At 38.2% G+C, this 15,287-nt stretch overlaps 5 protein-coding genes across 5 annotated transcripts; 1 reads left to right on the forward strand and 4 right to left on the reverse strand.

Annotated features, from left to right (window-relative positions):
* Nucleotides 1-1,047: 1,047 nt before the first annotated feature.
* Nucleotides 1,048-1,781, reverse strand: BCR41DRAFT_25050 (hypothetical protein). The gene is made up of 2 exons (XM_022020178.1): nucleotides 1,627-1,781; nucleotides 1,048-1,536 (listed from the first exon to the last, which is right to left on the reverse strand). Exon 2 carries the CDS (start codon nucleotides 1,491-1,493, stop codon nucleotides 1,053-1,055), a length of 441 nt encoding a protein of 146 aa, XP_021883218.1. The 5' UTR covers nucleotides 1,494-1,536; nucleotides 1,627-1,781; the 3' UTR covers nucleotides 1,048-1,052.
* Nucleotides 1,782-2,385: 604 nt separating this feature from the next.
* Nucleotides 2,386-4,839, reverse strand: BCR41DRAFT_334605 (mRNA capping enzyme, catalytic domain-domain-containing protein). Its single transcript, XM_022021941.1, has 10 exons — nucleotides 4,645-4,839; nucleotides 4,512-4,519; nucleotides 4,277-4,331; nucleotides 4,061-4,145; nucleotides 3,711-3,923; nucleotides 3,447-3,529; nucleotides 3,202-3,342; nucleotides 2,914-3,093; nucleotides 2,667-2,838; nucleotides 2,386-2,532 (listed from the first exon to the last, which is right to left on the reverse strand). Exons 1-10 carry the CDS (start codon nucleotides 4,752-4,754, stop codon nucleotides 2,449-2,451), a joined length of 1,131 nt encoding a protein of 376 aa, XP_021883219.1. The 5' UTR covers nucleotides 4,755-4,839; the 3' UTR covers nucleotides 2,386-2,448.
* Nucleotides 4,840-5,929: 1,090 nt separating this feature from the next.
* On the reverse strand, nucleotides 5,930-8,673 carry BCR41DRAFT_385363 (Prenylcysteine lyase-domain-containing protein; the record flags this gene model as incomplete). Its single annotated transcript, XM_022027661.1, has 5 exons — nucleotides 5,930-6,110; nucleotides 6,235-6,747; nucleotides 6,880-7,344; nucleotides 7,432-7,823; nucleotides 8,541-8,673. 5 exons carry the CDS (start codon nucleotides 8,671-8,673, stop codon nucleotides 6,009-6,011), a joined length of 1,605 nt encoding a protein of 534 aa, XP_021883220.1. The 3' UTR covers nucleotides 5,930-6,008.
* Nucleotides 8,674-9,125: 452 nt separating this feature from the next.
* Nucleotides 9,126-10,713, reverse strand: BCR41DRAFT_350316 (hypothetical protein). Its single transcript, XM_022023648.1, has 2 exons — nucleotides 10,243-10,713; nucleotides 9,126-10,077 (listed from the first exon to the last, which is right to left on the reverse strand). The coding sequence occupies exons 1-2, from the start codon at nucleotides 10,334-10,336 to the stop codon at nucleotides 9,389-9,391; spliced, it is 783 nt and encodes a 260-aa protein (XP_021883221.1). The 5' UTR covers nucleotides 10,337-10,713; the 3' UTR covers nucleotides 9,126-9,388.
* A 1,405-nt stretch (nucleotides 10,714-12,118) lies between these two features.
* Nucleotides 12,119-13,686, forward strand: BCR41DRAFT_369438 (hypothetical protein; the record flags this gene model as incomplete). The annotated part of the gene is made up of 6 exons (XM_022026457.1): nucleotides 12,119-12,144; nucleotides 12,358-12,409; nucleotides 12,752-12,966; nucleotides 13,069-13,177; nucleotides 13,344-13,578; nucleotides 13,661-13,686. The coding sequence occupies 6 exons, from the start codon at nucleotides 12,119-12,121 to the stop codon at nucleotides 13,684-13,686; spliced, it is 663 nt and encodes a 220-aa protein (XP_021883222.1).
* Nucleotides 13,687-15,287: the final 1,601 nt, after the last annotated feature.

The following is a 15,287-nucleotide window of genomic DNA, read 5'->3' on the forward strand; positions in this document are numbered from 1 at the left end:
TGCAGAAAAATTGAAAGGATAAGGAGGTTGAGATAAGCGAGAAAACACACTCTTCGACAAGGGAGAAGCAAGTCAAAAAAAAACGAAATAAAATAAAGCGAGCAAGACTTTAAGATTGGCCTTACCCTCGTGGTGAAAAGAAATAAAAAAAAATAATAAAAAAAAAAAAAGGTAGTAATACAAAAAAAAGAGAGAGAGATGAAAGCAAAGTATTAAAACAAAAGAAAATGATGCTTTTGCGAGGGTGTGTAAAGATGTATGAGGGTAGAGAGAAAGTGGGTGAAAGGGAGGGGAGGAGGAAGAATGGGAGTGGATCCAGGAGATTTGATTTTTGTTGTGCGTCTTGGAGTGTCACAATATTACAGGGTGAAGGAAGGAGGTCCATCCAAAAAGGCAGGGTTGTAGAAGGACTATGGAGGAAGGCTAGACATGCATTGAAGGCTCATTCAGAGACGTCAGATTATTTTTTTTGTAACCCCTGGCTGTTTCACGATCCTAGTGTTTAATTGTCGCTCCACAGGATTTATGTGCTACAGCTGTTGTGCCATAGGTGGAGCAGGTCTCTTTCTGGAATATTCATGACAAAGTCTGGGTTTGTGTTTGTTCAATGGGAAAGAAACCAAAGAAAAAAAAAAGATATCCTAGGAGGGCCAGTTGCCTGCTGTTGTACATAGCAGCATTGCCCATGTTTCTCCAGGAACTTCTCTCTTCTCTTAGCCATATTGTGCTGAATGTAACAAGCATCTGTGACACTCCAAGAAAATATGTATTATAGAGCAAATAGTACGAGGCAAGGCCAATTTAATGGTAGTTGATAGTAGTAATAATAATAATAATAAAATAATAATACATTAATCAAAATGCTCTTTTTGAAATCAATGATGAAAAAGATGCAAGAGAACAATCAACAAAAAAAAAAAAACTATTCGTAAAAGATAAAACCTTAAAAATAGAAAGTGACTGTCTTGGGTTGATGAGCTTTTTTTATTTTATTTTTCAAATAGTGGATTTCTACGTAGTTTCAAAAAAAAAACTATGGTAGGGGGTTTTTTTTAGTCCTTCTTCGGCTTCAGCCTGAATGAGGGTGAGTCATTGAAGCCACCACGAGGCTCAGCAGAGAATGAAACTCGGACACGGAATGGGACAGTCTTCTGCGTCTCAATCAAATATGCCTTCTTGACTTTGAACCTGAAGCCGCTGTGGTAGAGCTCGCGAGCGGATATCTCGCCAACCCGCTCGTTCAGATTTGGATAGCGGATGTTCTTCTGGATAGTAATCCGCATCGAGGGGTTTTTCTGGTAGAGGTAACCTTCAGTACCATTGACAATCGAGATGGCGACAGGTACATACTGACCAACTCTGTATACAGATTCATACTCGGGCGAAGTCACTGAGAAAATATCTCGGGAAGGTTTCGGAGGAGGGGAAGCCAAAACAGTGCCAAGAGTGCACAATGCGAGGAGCACAATAGTGATGAAGGGGCGCGCGTACATAATATTGTTTGTGTACTAATTGAGTAAAATGTTGAATGGAGAACTAAAATACGAGATGTTGTTTGGTATTTATATGTTCAAAAAAAAAAAAAAAAAAAAAAATGAAGAAGAAAAAAAAGGGGATCACACTCACTTCAAAGACGGCGCATCCGCATCAGACTCAAGCATTTTCATGTTCAACCAAGTTTGGGCGCGCACCATTCGCCTCTATATTTAGAGAAGGAATCGAAAACATACGCCACGCCGTGTATTGGAAGGCATTTTTAGTCTTTTTCAGAAGGTGTAAGACACTATTTTATTGACCGATACTAAAGGGGAGCGAGAAAAGATGGTGTTGACGGGACAATTTTTTTTTTTTAGCAGATGTCCTTCTCCTTTTAGCAAGTGATCATCTTTGCACAAAGATTTGTATAGCAGCATGAAAAATACGCGTCAGGCATTGACCAAACAAATTTCATGCAGTAAATAATAATAGAAATAAAATAATCATATCAAGTCCAAACCACACCAAAGATGCCCTGAAGATATGTAATCAACCATGAACTTTTCGGAGCGATTCCGCGTTGATGGTCCAAGTCCTGTGCCAGTGTTGTTTATGGCAAATAGAAAAATAAAAAGGAAGCTGGATCATATTTAGAAAAAAAAAAAAAAAAAAAATAACCTTCATTTTACGCCGGTTCCTAAAAAAGAAAAATGCGCATTGCGTAACTTTTGTCATTTGTGGTTAGTTGCTGTTTGTTGCCACACACACGCCTCTGCAATAGGGCGCACGTCCAACCGTTTCTTCCTCACTTAGTACTTGGATTCAAACATGACTTCAGAATCGCTCGCAGAGCTCTCTCTTAAAAATTACAACTGATTAGTCTGGAAGTAAAAGAAGGGCAGACAAGGTCTCTAATACGATGGCCATACTTTATACAACTGTAAATGTTTTTTTTTCTTATGCTTTATTCTACTAACGCTGCTGACGGCGCTTCTCTTCCTCCGCGGCCTCACGCTGCTTCCATGCAGCCTTAATAGAGCCTTGTGCGTGTAGCAGCTGTAACATGACAATAAAAAAATAGGTGCGTTTTTAAGTAGGCAGTAATGTGATCTTTGTCCAATCACCATTCGTAACATATTCATCTGTAATACACCCTGCGAGCATTTTTTTTTTTTTTTTTTTTTTTTTACCTCGTCAGCTTCAACACCGTCTCGGATACTTTCAACCACTTTCCTCACAACTGAGGAATGATTACCGTGTTCTTTATCGTCCCTGAAGCGGAAAAATCGCCAGCTTTGGTCATTGGGAGAATAAGTCACTTCAACGACCCTGTTCTGCAGCTGTGTCGAAGTCGATTTCCATCTAATATAAAATAATGAGTAAATCAGCAATGTACACAACATGGTGCACAGAAACACACACAAAAAAAAAACTTACTGTTCCCAAAGTGCATCATCCACAACCATTTGTCCAAAGGGTGTGTATTGCTGTCCACCTTGCCATTCAAGAAGGATAAACTGTGGTTTCTGTTTATAATCAGGGACCCCATTTAAAATCGGTGCTTGAAGCGCCAGCTTAAAATCGACAGTATTCTCGCTTGGTGGCTTCCATTTTAACCTATTTATAACAAGGCAATCAACCACATACAAACAAAATGACATTGTCATGAAATGATATCTTCTCGTCCGTCATCTCATTGTCCTTTTCTTTTCTTTTTTTGCATACATTTTCGTGTTTGTAGAGAGGACGTATGGCGCCACAGAGGACGTGAAAATAAGCCCATCGTTCCCATGCTTCAATTTTGGAATAATTTCCCGAAACATCATTTCAATTCCATAGGATTTTGTCATCTCCTTCATAGTTACTCTAACAATAATAAAGGTTAGTATGGGTTTAGCTGCAGTTGCCCTGAATCTTTTATTTTTTTTTTTTTTTTTTTTTTTGTTTATCATGCACGGATGTCCACATACATGAATGGTTGTGATTTAATAAACTCGGGATTGGCAACCTTGAGCATTTCATTATAAGGATTAACAAACTCGGTTTGCAACCTCTAATAATATAGTAAAAGAACGAAAAAAGAAAAAAAGCAACAGAATGTTTGTGAAAGTTGTTTTATTTTATTTTTCTCCACAAAAGATATTTACAAAGTCTTTTCTTTGTATTTTTCACTTATTTCATATTCGTTAAAAAATAAAAATATAAATAAAAAAGAAAGAAAGAAAGACACTTACGCCAAAACGACTCGTGAGTGGCTTCGAAATAACGTTAATGCCGTTGTATGCCAAAAGATCGAAAGCCAGATATCGCATCACTAATCGACCATCAGGTTCTCGATCCATAACCAACTCACCATCGACAATGGTTTGGTGATGAAAAACATTACGCTCGTTGGCCACCGGGAACCGCAATTGCGGAACATATTTGAATTTGTTCTTGCGATCCACCTTAGTCATAATCCCGAGATAGAAAAGGGACAATTATTGAAGGTTTCAGTAATAGATTCTTCCAAAATAGAGTAAGGAAAAATCTCTCTTTTTTTTTTTTTTTTTTTTTTTTTTTTTCCCTGTAGCCTATCATTTACCAAAAACACTTGCTGCTGACCGTTTTCGTGTCGCAGGCAGTATAATAGAACGCGAACACCATCTGATTTTTCTGCAACAAAATAGCTAACAAGTTATCATCATAAGAGTTTGATCATTAGCTCAATAGCTTGTTAGAAGGAAACATTTGTTGATGTGAATTTACATTCCGTGAGATATAAAAAAAAAGAAGAAAAAGGTCCTCCGTTGTCACTTACTTTTCTACATGAAGTTCCTGTAAGGCATTGCGAGTAAAACTGACGGGTTGAGCGCCTTAAATGTCATGGAGGAGTAGTGTAGATAAAGGAGAGAGATATTTGATGTCAACCCTTCCAAGCATATGTCATATAGCTCAAACAAAACTGTTTTTTTTTTTCTTAATCCTGTCCTGAATGTTATCAATGAAGTTATTGCTTAAAGTCGCTGTAAATCAAATTGGTTGATAGGCCTTACCAATGAATCTAGCAAAAGCGATAACGAGAGTAAATAAAAGAACTCTGAATCAGCATTTCAACATCTTTATACATTTCATGTTTGGCGCATTTGAAGCTTTTTTATTTATTTTTTTCTTCTTCTTCTTAAGCACCTAGTGCCATGGACTCCGACAACTTGGCAGATGCTTTCACGAAGCATGTTCTCCATCCTAGGATCCACAGGTACTCCTGGAATGTCGGGGATCACTGAATCAGCCGGCATCCTGGTATATAAAATCGAAGCGACAATTATAAAGACAAGACGAAGTACAACAATAAAAACGCATATGGCCTTGACAATTATAGCGTCTGGAATGTGCGCAAATAGCCTTACAGAAATAGACACCCTATCACCCCCTTGGAGACCGAAGCCACTCTTTTATTTTTTATTTTTTATTTTATTGGCTATCATAAAGTCAAACAGCGATCCTCTCTTTCCCCTGCGATCATCTCGCTTCCCTTTCTCAAGAGATACAAGGAAAAAATTATACTTATGGTGTTCATCAAAATTCATCCTATTTTTTCCTTTATGCGTATTTCACTCTTTTTTTTTTATTTTCTAATAGTACAAAAAATATGCAGTTGATTTATCGACTCATTCAATAATAATTCCTCTCCTTGTGTAAAATAGTCATTAGTCTAGTTCCATGTTCTCCACTTCTTCTTCGCTAATTCGCTAATAGTTCAAGCTGTGTACATTGTTATAGGATGAATGAACAAAAAATATATTGTTAAAAGAAAAGAAAAGAGCACTTCTGATATCATATCATAATCAGCCTTCACAGATTTATTATAGTTAATTACCAGAAGGAGCACCCAAAGTAGTTCCAGGGCCTGATGGGATAGCCTTCTTGACCGCGACAGCCTCTTTCTGGATAGGAACATCTTTTTTTTTTAAAAAATAAAAAAGAAAACCAAAAAAAAAAAAAAAAAAAAAAGAGAGTAAGTCAACGGGAATACATTCACAAAATGAATTTTCAGATAATAATAATAACAATCGTCCAAGTCCTAGCAAAAGCTTCTCTATTATTATATTCTTTTCTGAGTTACCCTTCATAATAGCCTCCTTGACACCTCCGGCCTTTACAAGGGCAGAATCCATGATATGTTGAAGTTGCTTCTCCTTCTGCTGTGCCTTCTTTTTAGAAATACGACGAACATGCTGAATGTTGGTTGAGGTCACTGATTTGTACGACGTTGGATTACATTTCAAGGCCTGCTTGCGAACACGACCTAGCTTTTGAAGGTTAAACTTCGGCCTGTGAATGTTGTTGCGGGTGACCATGGTAAAGTTTTTAGAGATGTGGAATGTAAATAGGCCAAGTCAAAGAATGAGCTTTGTTTTTTTTTTTTTTTTTTTTTTTTTTGTATACTAGCACTACAAGTCATTTCAAGAGTGCCAGTCACTAGGATAACCACGTGATGTATATTGCAGTATGGCAAGAATATTTACAAACTAACTATGCATTTTTTGTCTTTACATTCTCTTGGTTATCTTTTCGACGGGACAGTACCCGAGAATACGATCTCGTACAAGTCTAGCAACGTTCTCTCCGGCGATAGTCTCTGTCTCCATAGTCTGCCATAACATAGTTATACATTAAAAAGCAAGGAAGAGTTTGTCATAGTGTTAATTAGGTGTCAACTAATTTTTTTTTTTCTTGTATTTGCAAATGTGAATGTGAATGTGAATGTACTCTTACCGAAATGAGAGGCTCGAGCGCATTAACATAAAATACACCCGGAACAATCTCGATCTGGCCCCATGAAGCTCTTGCCTTCTCTTCTTCCCGCTTCTTAAGGATCACTTGTTCGTTGTTTGTATTGATCTCAGAGAAAGGATCCACTGATGTCTTTTTATCCTTGTCTTCATTATCCAAATCAAGCGGGTGGAGTTTTGGATATGCCTTCCAAATCTTGCTCTTGACCCATGTTCGATTCAAATATAGTCGATCCAAGTGTTCTTCTTGAATTGGCTTGGGCGAGAAAATCTTGGTGACAGTCTCACCATTACTCATTTTAGCTTGAATGCTTATGGACGTGACCTCAACGTCTTCTGAATTGGTGCTGAGGATATGGGCTGGAAGCTTTTTAGTCGGTGGAACTTTAAAGTACGCAGGATTGACATGGCCGCGGACAAATGTTGCATAGATTGTTCGGTACTCCACTTCGGGTAGGGGAGGCAAGTCCAGGTCAAAATCAATATTGGTTGATTGCTAAAACCATATATGAATAAAGGGAATGAATAATTAGTGTAAGATGACATCTACTTATCTTCGATGGCCTTTTACACTACAGCAGAAAGAAAAGGAACATAGTAAAAGAAATACGTAGCCTCAAAGACATACAATAGGTGCAGCAATAACAACTATATCAAAGACTTGCTTTTGTCCTGAAGCGGTAATGACTTCGAATTTAGTATCAGCGCCTTCGTACTCTGGTTTGGTCCGTCGAACGCGTGCAATTTTAGTGCTCAGCCGAACATGGGCCTTACTATGACCCACCATGCCTTCAAATATTTGGAAGTTGCCACCTTGGACTCGAAGTGCATCGTTGGCCGCCATAGAGACCATGGCGCCTAGGGTGTGGATCTCGTGAAGATTAGATCCATAGTTGACTCGAGTTGCGACCTCAATTACCTCAGTTGCATACTGCTTGCTAATGCCGCTTGATTCAAGAAACTGTTCAGACATTATAGACGCGAGCTTATCCAGCTTGAACCGTCGAGCGAACTCAGAAATGGAGTCAAAAGTCTCAGGAGATACATAGAATTCTAATAGGTCATTCACGGTATTTAATATGATTACTCGAAGCTAAAAAAAAAAAAAAAAAAAAAAAAAAAAGTAAGAATTTTGTGGTGCCTATTTTTTATTTTTTTATTTTTTTGAACATTTGTTTACCTTAAAGGGCGAAAACCCCCATCGCCTGAAACCCTTGAAAACGGACCAGTACTTCCACCGACTTTCTTCGAAAAGGATTGTTTTTCCATCCCAAATTGCCATCATTTCATCTGCTAAAGGCTCAGTCTTGAGTCCAAATTGCTTAGCAGCATCTACTAAATTGTAGTTGGCTTTGACAAAGATACTTGCGCCAACTTCAATGTATTTGTCCTTTTGCACTGTACCGTTGCGGTCTGGATGATAATCACTGACACGGAAGACTGTGCAGCGGCCTCCGATCTTGTCATCTTGATCAAAGATGGTGATACTGTGGTCATGTTTACGATTAATTTGAGGAGGTTGCAGGAACTTGTTTAGGAAGTAAGCAGTTGAAGAGCCCCCTGCGCCCGCACCTACACATCGAATAGAGGAATGATAGGTATCCAATTGTCAATCCATATTGTTTGAACGCGTAGCTTGATACAGCGACTGAATGAAAAAAAATAAAACAAAATAAAATAAAAATAAAAAATAAAAAGAAAAATAAAAAAGAAAAATAAAAAAGAAAAATAAAAAAGAAAAATAAAAAAGAAAAATAAAAAAGAAAAATAAAAAAGAAAAATAAAAAAGAAAAATAAAAAGAAAAATAAAAAAGAAAAATAAAAAAGAAAAATAAAAAAGAAAAATAAAAAAGAAAAATAAAAAAGAAAAATAAAAAAGAAAAATAAAAAAGAAAAATAAAAAAGAAAAATAAAAAAGAAAAATAAAAAAGAAAAATAAAAAAGAAAAATAAAAAAGAAAAATAAAAAAGAAAAATAAAAAAGAAAAATAAAAAAGAAAAATAAAAAGAAAAATAAAAAAGAAAAATAAAAAAGAAAAATAAAAAAGAAAAATAAAAAAGAAAAATAAAAAAGAAAAATAAAAAAGAAAAATAAAAAAGAAAAATAAAAAAGAAAAATAAAAAAGAAAAATAAAAAAGAAAAATAAAAAAGAAAAATAAAAAAGAAAAATAAAAAAGAAAAATAAAAAAGAAAAATAAAAAAGAAAAATAAAAAAGAAAAATAAAAAAGAAAAATAAAAAAGAAAAATAAAAAGAAAAAAAATCTTTGAAATAGAGCAACATGATATACTACCAATTATAGCGACAGTCTTGATAGGGACGAGTTCCTTTGGGGAAGCTTCTCCACTTGAAAGACGGAAGGAAGATGGTGAGAGGAAGGCCAAGACTGTAGCACTGACCTTAGACAGGTAGTCGGTTCGCATGACGCGTGAGAGTTACAGAAGTTAGAAAACAGAGAATGGAATGACTGAATAAATAAACAGAATGTCAAGAAGAGATGAACAAGGATGGAGATGCGAGAATACGGGAACGAAACAAAGTAGATTAAAAAGGGAATGAGAAAAAGGAAAAGAAATAAGGACATTCGTTCTTCCCAGAGATACTTTGTCGCACGCAAGTCAAGCAACCGAGGGCTTTGACCAGACCAAGGTGATATCGTTGCAAATTATGCTGGGACTATTGACCAACTTTGGATTCTGTAGCGACAGTACAGCGATGACACTGAGTCAATCATTAGAAACACCGTTATTTGTGCCCTTAGCAATAGAGCAGGCCATTTATAGAGTCCAGTCCTAATGGTTCCCAGTTAGTAGCAACAACAACAAAAAAAAAAAAAAAAAAAAGCATTCTTGACGCGTTTTTTTTTCCTATTTTTATTCAAGGAAAGGAATATCTGTCTATATTGGTGGCGTTCATGTTCATTCCCCTGTACATTTTTCTTCCCGTCAATTTAAGACAGGCAAGATAGCCAGAAGTCATCTCATTCACAAAGGAATCAAGCCATGGGAATCTAAGCTATAGCTGTGATAACGATGACAACGATCTTGGTAAGAAATTAAATAGAGAGATAAAGCTTTGATGTTTACTCTGGACATGTCATCCTTTCCATTTTCTTTCCAATGTTTCAGTATTTCAGTGCTAGTTTGGTGGTCCATGCATCACTATTTTAGGAACTTCCAAGTTGTTGCTATGGCCATGTTCATGGCGGAAGTGAACACTGTTATTTCCTTGACTATGGTCCTGGCCATTTCCATGATCCCGTTCAGACTCCCTTGGCTCTTGTGCTAACAATGACAGTCCCGCTATCCCTTGTTCCGTCAATCCTTGACGCTCTTCTTCCTCGAGACCCTGCATGTTCACACATGAACTTGAATTGAGATTACTCCTGCCGTAGATTTTGATTAAATCATCCCTTCGCTGACTCCACTTTGAGAGCTCTTCTCCTCGTGCTGCTACCACAGAGCTGGCCGTGGACCAGGTAGAGATTGGTCTACCCTTGGGATCATGTCCAACCACTGCAACAGGGGCTCGTGACCGATTGGCATCATAGTAAGAAGTACTCCTACGTCTAGCTAAAAGCGCTTCCTGCTCCCTATCATCGCCATTAAAATTCATGCTGTCATCTTGATAATGGCTGCTGTTGATGTCTGATCGGGATGAATAATATGATTTCCAGGAATTAGAAGACGTTGAAGAGGAGATGCGCATATCTTTAAAACGTCTATGGAGACATCTTGCCAATAGACCCGTTATGGCCAGAATAAGCAGAAAGAGAGCAGTGATAGCGATGGGTAAAAAGAGCGTTATTGATTCTGTCTTCCTTGTGGCTGTAACAAGGTGTCCAAAAGAACATAAAAAAGGTTAGCGTGTTGTAGAGGCGCGTTGAAGTGTAAAAGTCTAATTTGTCTGACAAACTTTTATGGAATGTCATGTCACCTGCTCGATCACTCGACACGGTTGAAAAAAAAGATGCCCCTTGCTCTGCAACTTACTCGATTGTGCTGAAGACCTTGCCCGAACAGTAGCGGAGAGGACTGACATATCTTCTGCTCCTGGTATGAAGTGAGGCGACACTGGGATGGGCATAGTTTAGTATGTGTTATTTACCAGTGTCGTTCTGTGTCAGCTTTTGTTGACGACCAAAGTATCAGCCAGCGCTTTACGCGAACAAAGAGGTAAAATAGTGGCGTTCAATGTCAAGCAAAGGGTGGGTCAAGCAAATTCAATCTGCTTGTCGGCTGTAAGAAAGATGGCAAGATTATCAAAAGTAATATGTGTCTGTGTGTTTCTCTTGCTCACTCGATGAAAGGACGGTATAATGCAATGGAAATGAGCAAGTAGAATAAGAGAGAGCAAAGAAGTGAGGAAAAGAATGAGAGAGCGGTTGTCTGAGAAAGAGGGAAAGAGAGGAAATGGGTCAGAGATAACGAGGGGGGAGAGGTGACTGTGAGGGCGAATTGGACAAGAAACCCTGAAAAAAAAAAAAAAAAAAAAAAAAAAAAAAGACGCATCGTTTCCCGCTGCGTGAGTTTGTGTTCAATTTCAGAACCTCCATTGGTTTCACTCATTCATTCAACTTCCTGGAGCAAATCTCTACCATGGATGAGACATGGTCCTGGAAGACACTCGGGGACTTGCATCTGCAATCACCCTCGATCACACCAAAGCTACTTTGTCGACAAGTCAATTCTGCTGGAGACAACCCGTCTGTTCGGTCGTCTGATAGCAATTGTGTCCTACTGATACATAGTCAGCCTCGTCTATTGTATGAAGTCGTAGACGATGTGTTACTGGTGAGTGGTTGATAGAGTTAGCATTTAGCAAAGTAAATTAATAACTGTAGCAAGCAATGGATTAAAGAAAATCAAATATCGGATCTGTCACATCTAAAATGCTGTCTTGTGTTTACACAAAAAGCACACTTGGTCATTTCCGCAAGATATCGTGTCATTCTGTTGGAATGACACTGGACCTGATGAGATCAGGACAAACAAGGAGTTATTGCAATCACAACATCAATATTACCCAAGTGTACTAGTTGCAACTTCGGAGGGAAATGTTTGGAATATCCATCTTCTTTGTCCAGAGCCATCAGGACCAGAGTCAGCATCAACATTAGTACCAAGGCGCGGATCCCAATCGGGATTAAAGCCAAGAATCGAATTTGGATCAAGGCCCAGAACAACCACAAAGGTCGTGGTAGACACAAACCAAAACATATTTAATGAACCGATCCAAATAGACGACAGTGACGAGGAAGTTGAGTTGTGGAATGATGAAGACGGATTAGTAGATAATATTGAAAAACTGGAGTCTCCAACATCTACATTTGTGTCCCCTGTAACTAAGAGACAGCGAACTATATCCCCAGCATCTTTTCAACCCGTAACATCAAGCGGGCATGTAAAATCTCGGTCAAGCCCTGTTATTCAAGTTGAGCACGCGAAACACTTTGTTGGGTTTGAGGTATTATTCATTTTTTCGAGGCTCGCTGCTTGATTTTAGCTTGCTATGCGGTCATTGCATAAAGTCCACTGCATTGCTCATACATCTTCTTTACACGTGTTTAGGAAGGCACGACGAAATTGGTCCTCCTTGGGTCGACCAAACTGTTGATTATTCGACAAAAAGACACAGACCCGATCCTCTGGACATCCCAGACTCAATTTAGTGTAGGCATGATGATCGAGAAACAGGTGGTACCTCTGGGAGAAGCACAGATCGACAGAATAATCATGAGCCACGCCCTGGAGTGTAAGGGCAAAGACGACCTCAGCAACGATGTATTATTTGGTGCAACCCAATTTGGTGCAATCTACCGGGTCCAAGGAGCACTTCAGTCGGGGCTCCATAACGTGACGCAGCGGCATGTTCAAAGATTATTCTCGTTGCAGGTAAAAAAAAAAAAAAAAAAAAAAAAAAATCCGATAACAGGAACAATCAATTTAACCTATCCTTTCAACAGAAGCAACAGTAATAACAGCAACACAGCAACGACGGCATCAACAGTAATAATAGTGCCGAAATATAGTCCATGGAGATATTAAGTCGATCAATTCAGCTGACTTTATGTATTACATTGGCATAGGAACCTATTATTCTTTTAGCCATTGCTCTAAACGACCATGGGACTCACAAAAGGTCATTGGTGGTTGTAGGGTAAGAATCCTATGTTTCCTCTTCTCACTAAAAAAAAAAAAAAAAAAAAAAGAGAGAGAGGCAAAGGCGTAAAAATAACGGAGCATTTTTTTATTGATACACATGGGTGGTAGGACAATCGGCGACATAGCTGTGGTGGATCTTGATTCAACAAATGCTTTGTCGTCTTTGGTTGCTTGCGACCAAGTATCATTGAACATGCGTATCCAAGATGCGTGTCTTGCTGGGGTAATGAGCCTTCTTGAACAACAGTGGCCAATGGCGTAAAAGAAAGATGCGAGAGCTTGCTGTCTAATAAGCATTCTGTTCTTATGATATGTATACATTTACCACATAATATAGCCATACATCTATTTTTTGACAGATGAACACAGAGTATTGCGGACACCTTTGTCCTGCCTCAGATCAGATAGAATATTGAACAATCTGGAGCGGTTGGAGCTGCCTCGCTTGAATGCATTGGCGCCCATCTCACGCCACCACTACACTGATTTTTGTGGGCTCTATGGTCTTAATTGTGACGATCAGGTCCTTCGGTTTGGTCCAGACCTTAGCAGGTAAGTTGTTTCTCCGCTTATCTACACACACAAAAGAGAGCTGAACACGGACAAAGAAGCTTTTTTAAATTTTGTGTTACATTTTTCCTTTTTGCATCCTAGATGGGCACAACCACAAGAGACTTCGCAGGCCCGAGATAAGATCACAGAATCTCTTAATGAGCTCGAGAAGCTATCCGACCAAGCAAACCAGCTTCAGACAAGGTGTCAGGTAAAGCAAAAAAAAAAAAAAAAAAAAAAAAAAAAATAAGTGCCCAGCAAGGTTTATTTTATACGTATTATATCCGAAACTGTCGAGGTCATTTTTAGCTCTATTCCTCAACCTTCTTATTCTCTCTCTTTACCGCTATTTTACTTTGTTCCTCTTATACCTGTAGCTTGAAAATCAACGGATAGTCTCGTTGAATGAGCTAATCTTTGAATTGCAGCAGTATGCCTTATCACAGCGTGACGATAAAGAGGACTCATTGTTGGACAGCTCTCCAGCAAAGTTATCTCTTACAGCGTTTTCACAACCCATGATCACTGCTAGTAATAGTGAGATTATGCGCTATTTTATTCGCTTGAAAATGGAGTCAGCTCTGAATATTGATTGGAATAATGGCTGGTCAGGTATCTTCTTTTTTTTTTTTTTTTTTTTTTTTTTTTTTAAAAAAAATAATGTCCATTTTACTTCATGGTCTATGTTAAAAAGAAAATATTCCTAAAATGTTATTGTAATTTTCTCCGCATGCAAACTCAAATCTAAATAAATAATAATAATTAGCCGTTGTTACAATCACCTCACGAGCCTTCACGCTTTGTGGACACCAACAAAATGAAAATCAAAATCAAAATCAAAGATGGCATCGACAACGACAATACGAATTCTTCTCTAAACTGACTGGTTTTTCACCTCGAGCCCCATGGACGATTGATATGGATGTGGATCTACAAAGTCTAGATCTGCCGCTTACTATCACACTTGGGCTTCAATTTAGCGAGCAAAAGCAACAGCAGCAACAGGGCTACCGATCTGCAAAAATAAATAATAGTGGCAATAACAACAACAACATCAGTAGCAGCAGCAGCAGAGCAGCAGCCTATTTTGTGGTCGAAAGCCTTATTCTGGATGTGATCCATTTTGCAGAGCCTATTAGGGACATCTCTAAGCATTCATCCACTTTTCTTGCTCAAACCCTTATGCACGCCCGTCACAAAGACATTACTGCTGCCACCGCTACGAATACTGCTTCTATTACTACTCCTAATAATACTTTCACAACCACAACTCCCATAAGTGAATCTAATGGAGCAGACAAAAAAAGAGAAAATGATGGCTTCAATTCTAGAAGCCGTTTGTTTTTTCCTGACTTTGTTTCTAGTTCAGCCGTTAATGGCGAAGATGATATTGGAGGTGGGGATGATGAGGGCTGTAAGCGATGTGTTGAGGACTTCCGTAACTACAACAGAGGCAACAATAACAACGATAACAGCAATACCACTGTCCAGCCTCAGTTACAGATACACTTGCCGAGGTATTCATCCCGGTTTCGTATAGACATAAACGAGATTCAGATCACTCAATGCCTACCAGCACTGTTGGGGGATAGTATTCCGCAAGATAGGACTATGGCATTTGTTGCACAAAATGCTTTTCGTGCAGTTTTGTATATACCGGAAGGGTTGATCCCTCGCAACTGTCGAAGACGAGGTTTATCCCTCTCCATGCCATCGATCTCTGTATCAACTTTATCCCAATCTGATCCAGAAGGCCTGGTATGGTTGATACTGGAGGAAATACAAGAAGCTAGTAAACCATCAACGACGTCAATGACCACAGGAACAGCAACAGGTCCAATTGTTCAAATGTCCATAGAAGTCAAGGGACAGGATCCTAGAAGGACAATGCTAGTCCATCAAGCTATTACCAGAAGGATAGCGGAGCTATTTGACTAAAATAAAAAGCGTCTTCTTTTTTATTTTTTATTTTATTTTTTTTTATTGAGGATCTGTACAGGTTAAAGTGATACAATAATACTAATCAAAAACAATAAAGCAAAAACAGAAAACAAAAACTAAAATAAACGAAGAAAAGGATAAAAAAGAAAAACTATATGCGGGTCAAAAAAAAAAAAAATCATGCTACTTTTTTTTTGTTCGTACATCACAGAGGTATCAACCGAAGGGAGAGGAAGAAAAAAAAAAAAAAAAAAAAAAAAAAGGGAATTATATGCAAGTGTGCGTTTGATGGGTATGAACAAGGGAGAGGTATCGTATCTTATCTAGCATAAAAGAAAAAAAGAAAATGCCAAGGCTGGGAAAAAAAAATCCCTTAAAGT

The sequence above is a fragment of the Lobosporangium transversale genome (genome assembly GCF_002105155.1).
Source record: "Lobosporangium transversale strain NRRL 3116 chromosome Unknown BCR41scaffold_11, whole genome shotgun sequence".
NCBI lineage: Eukaryota > Fungi > Mortierellomycota > Mortierellomycetes > Mortierellales > Mortierellaceae > Lobosporangium > Lobosporangium transversale.

Coding starts and splice junctions, on each gene's coding strand:
- BCR41DRAFT_25050 (XM_022020178.1), bottom strand. CDS start 1,493: ATGTACGCGCGCCCCTTCATCACTATTGTGCTCCTCGCATTGTGCACT.
- BCR41DRAFT_334605 (XM_022021941.1), bottom strand. CDS start 4,754: ATGCCGGCTGATTCAGTGATCCCCGACATTCCAGGAGTACCTGTGGAT. Junction 3,924..4,060: donor GTCAGCAGCAAGTGTTTTTG/GTAAATGATAGG, acceptor ATTATGACTAAG/GTGGATCGCAAGAACAAATT. Junction 2,533..2,666: donor ACGGTGTTGAAGCTGACGAG/GTAAAAAAAAAA, acceptor GTCATGTTACAG/CTGCTACACGCACAAGGCTC.
- BCR41DRAFT_350316 (XM_022023648.1), bottom strand. CDS start 10,336: ATGCCCATCCCAGTGTCGCCTCACTTCATACCAGGAGCAGAAGATATG. Junction 10,078..10,242: donor AAGGTCTTCAGCACAATCGA/GTAAGTTGCAGA, acceptor ACCTTGTTACAG/CCACAAGGAAGACAGAATCA.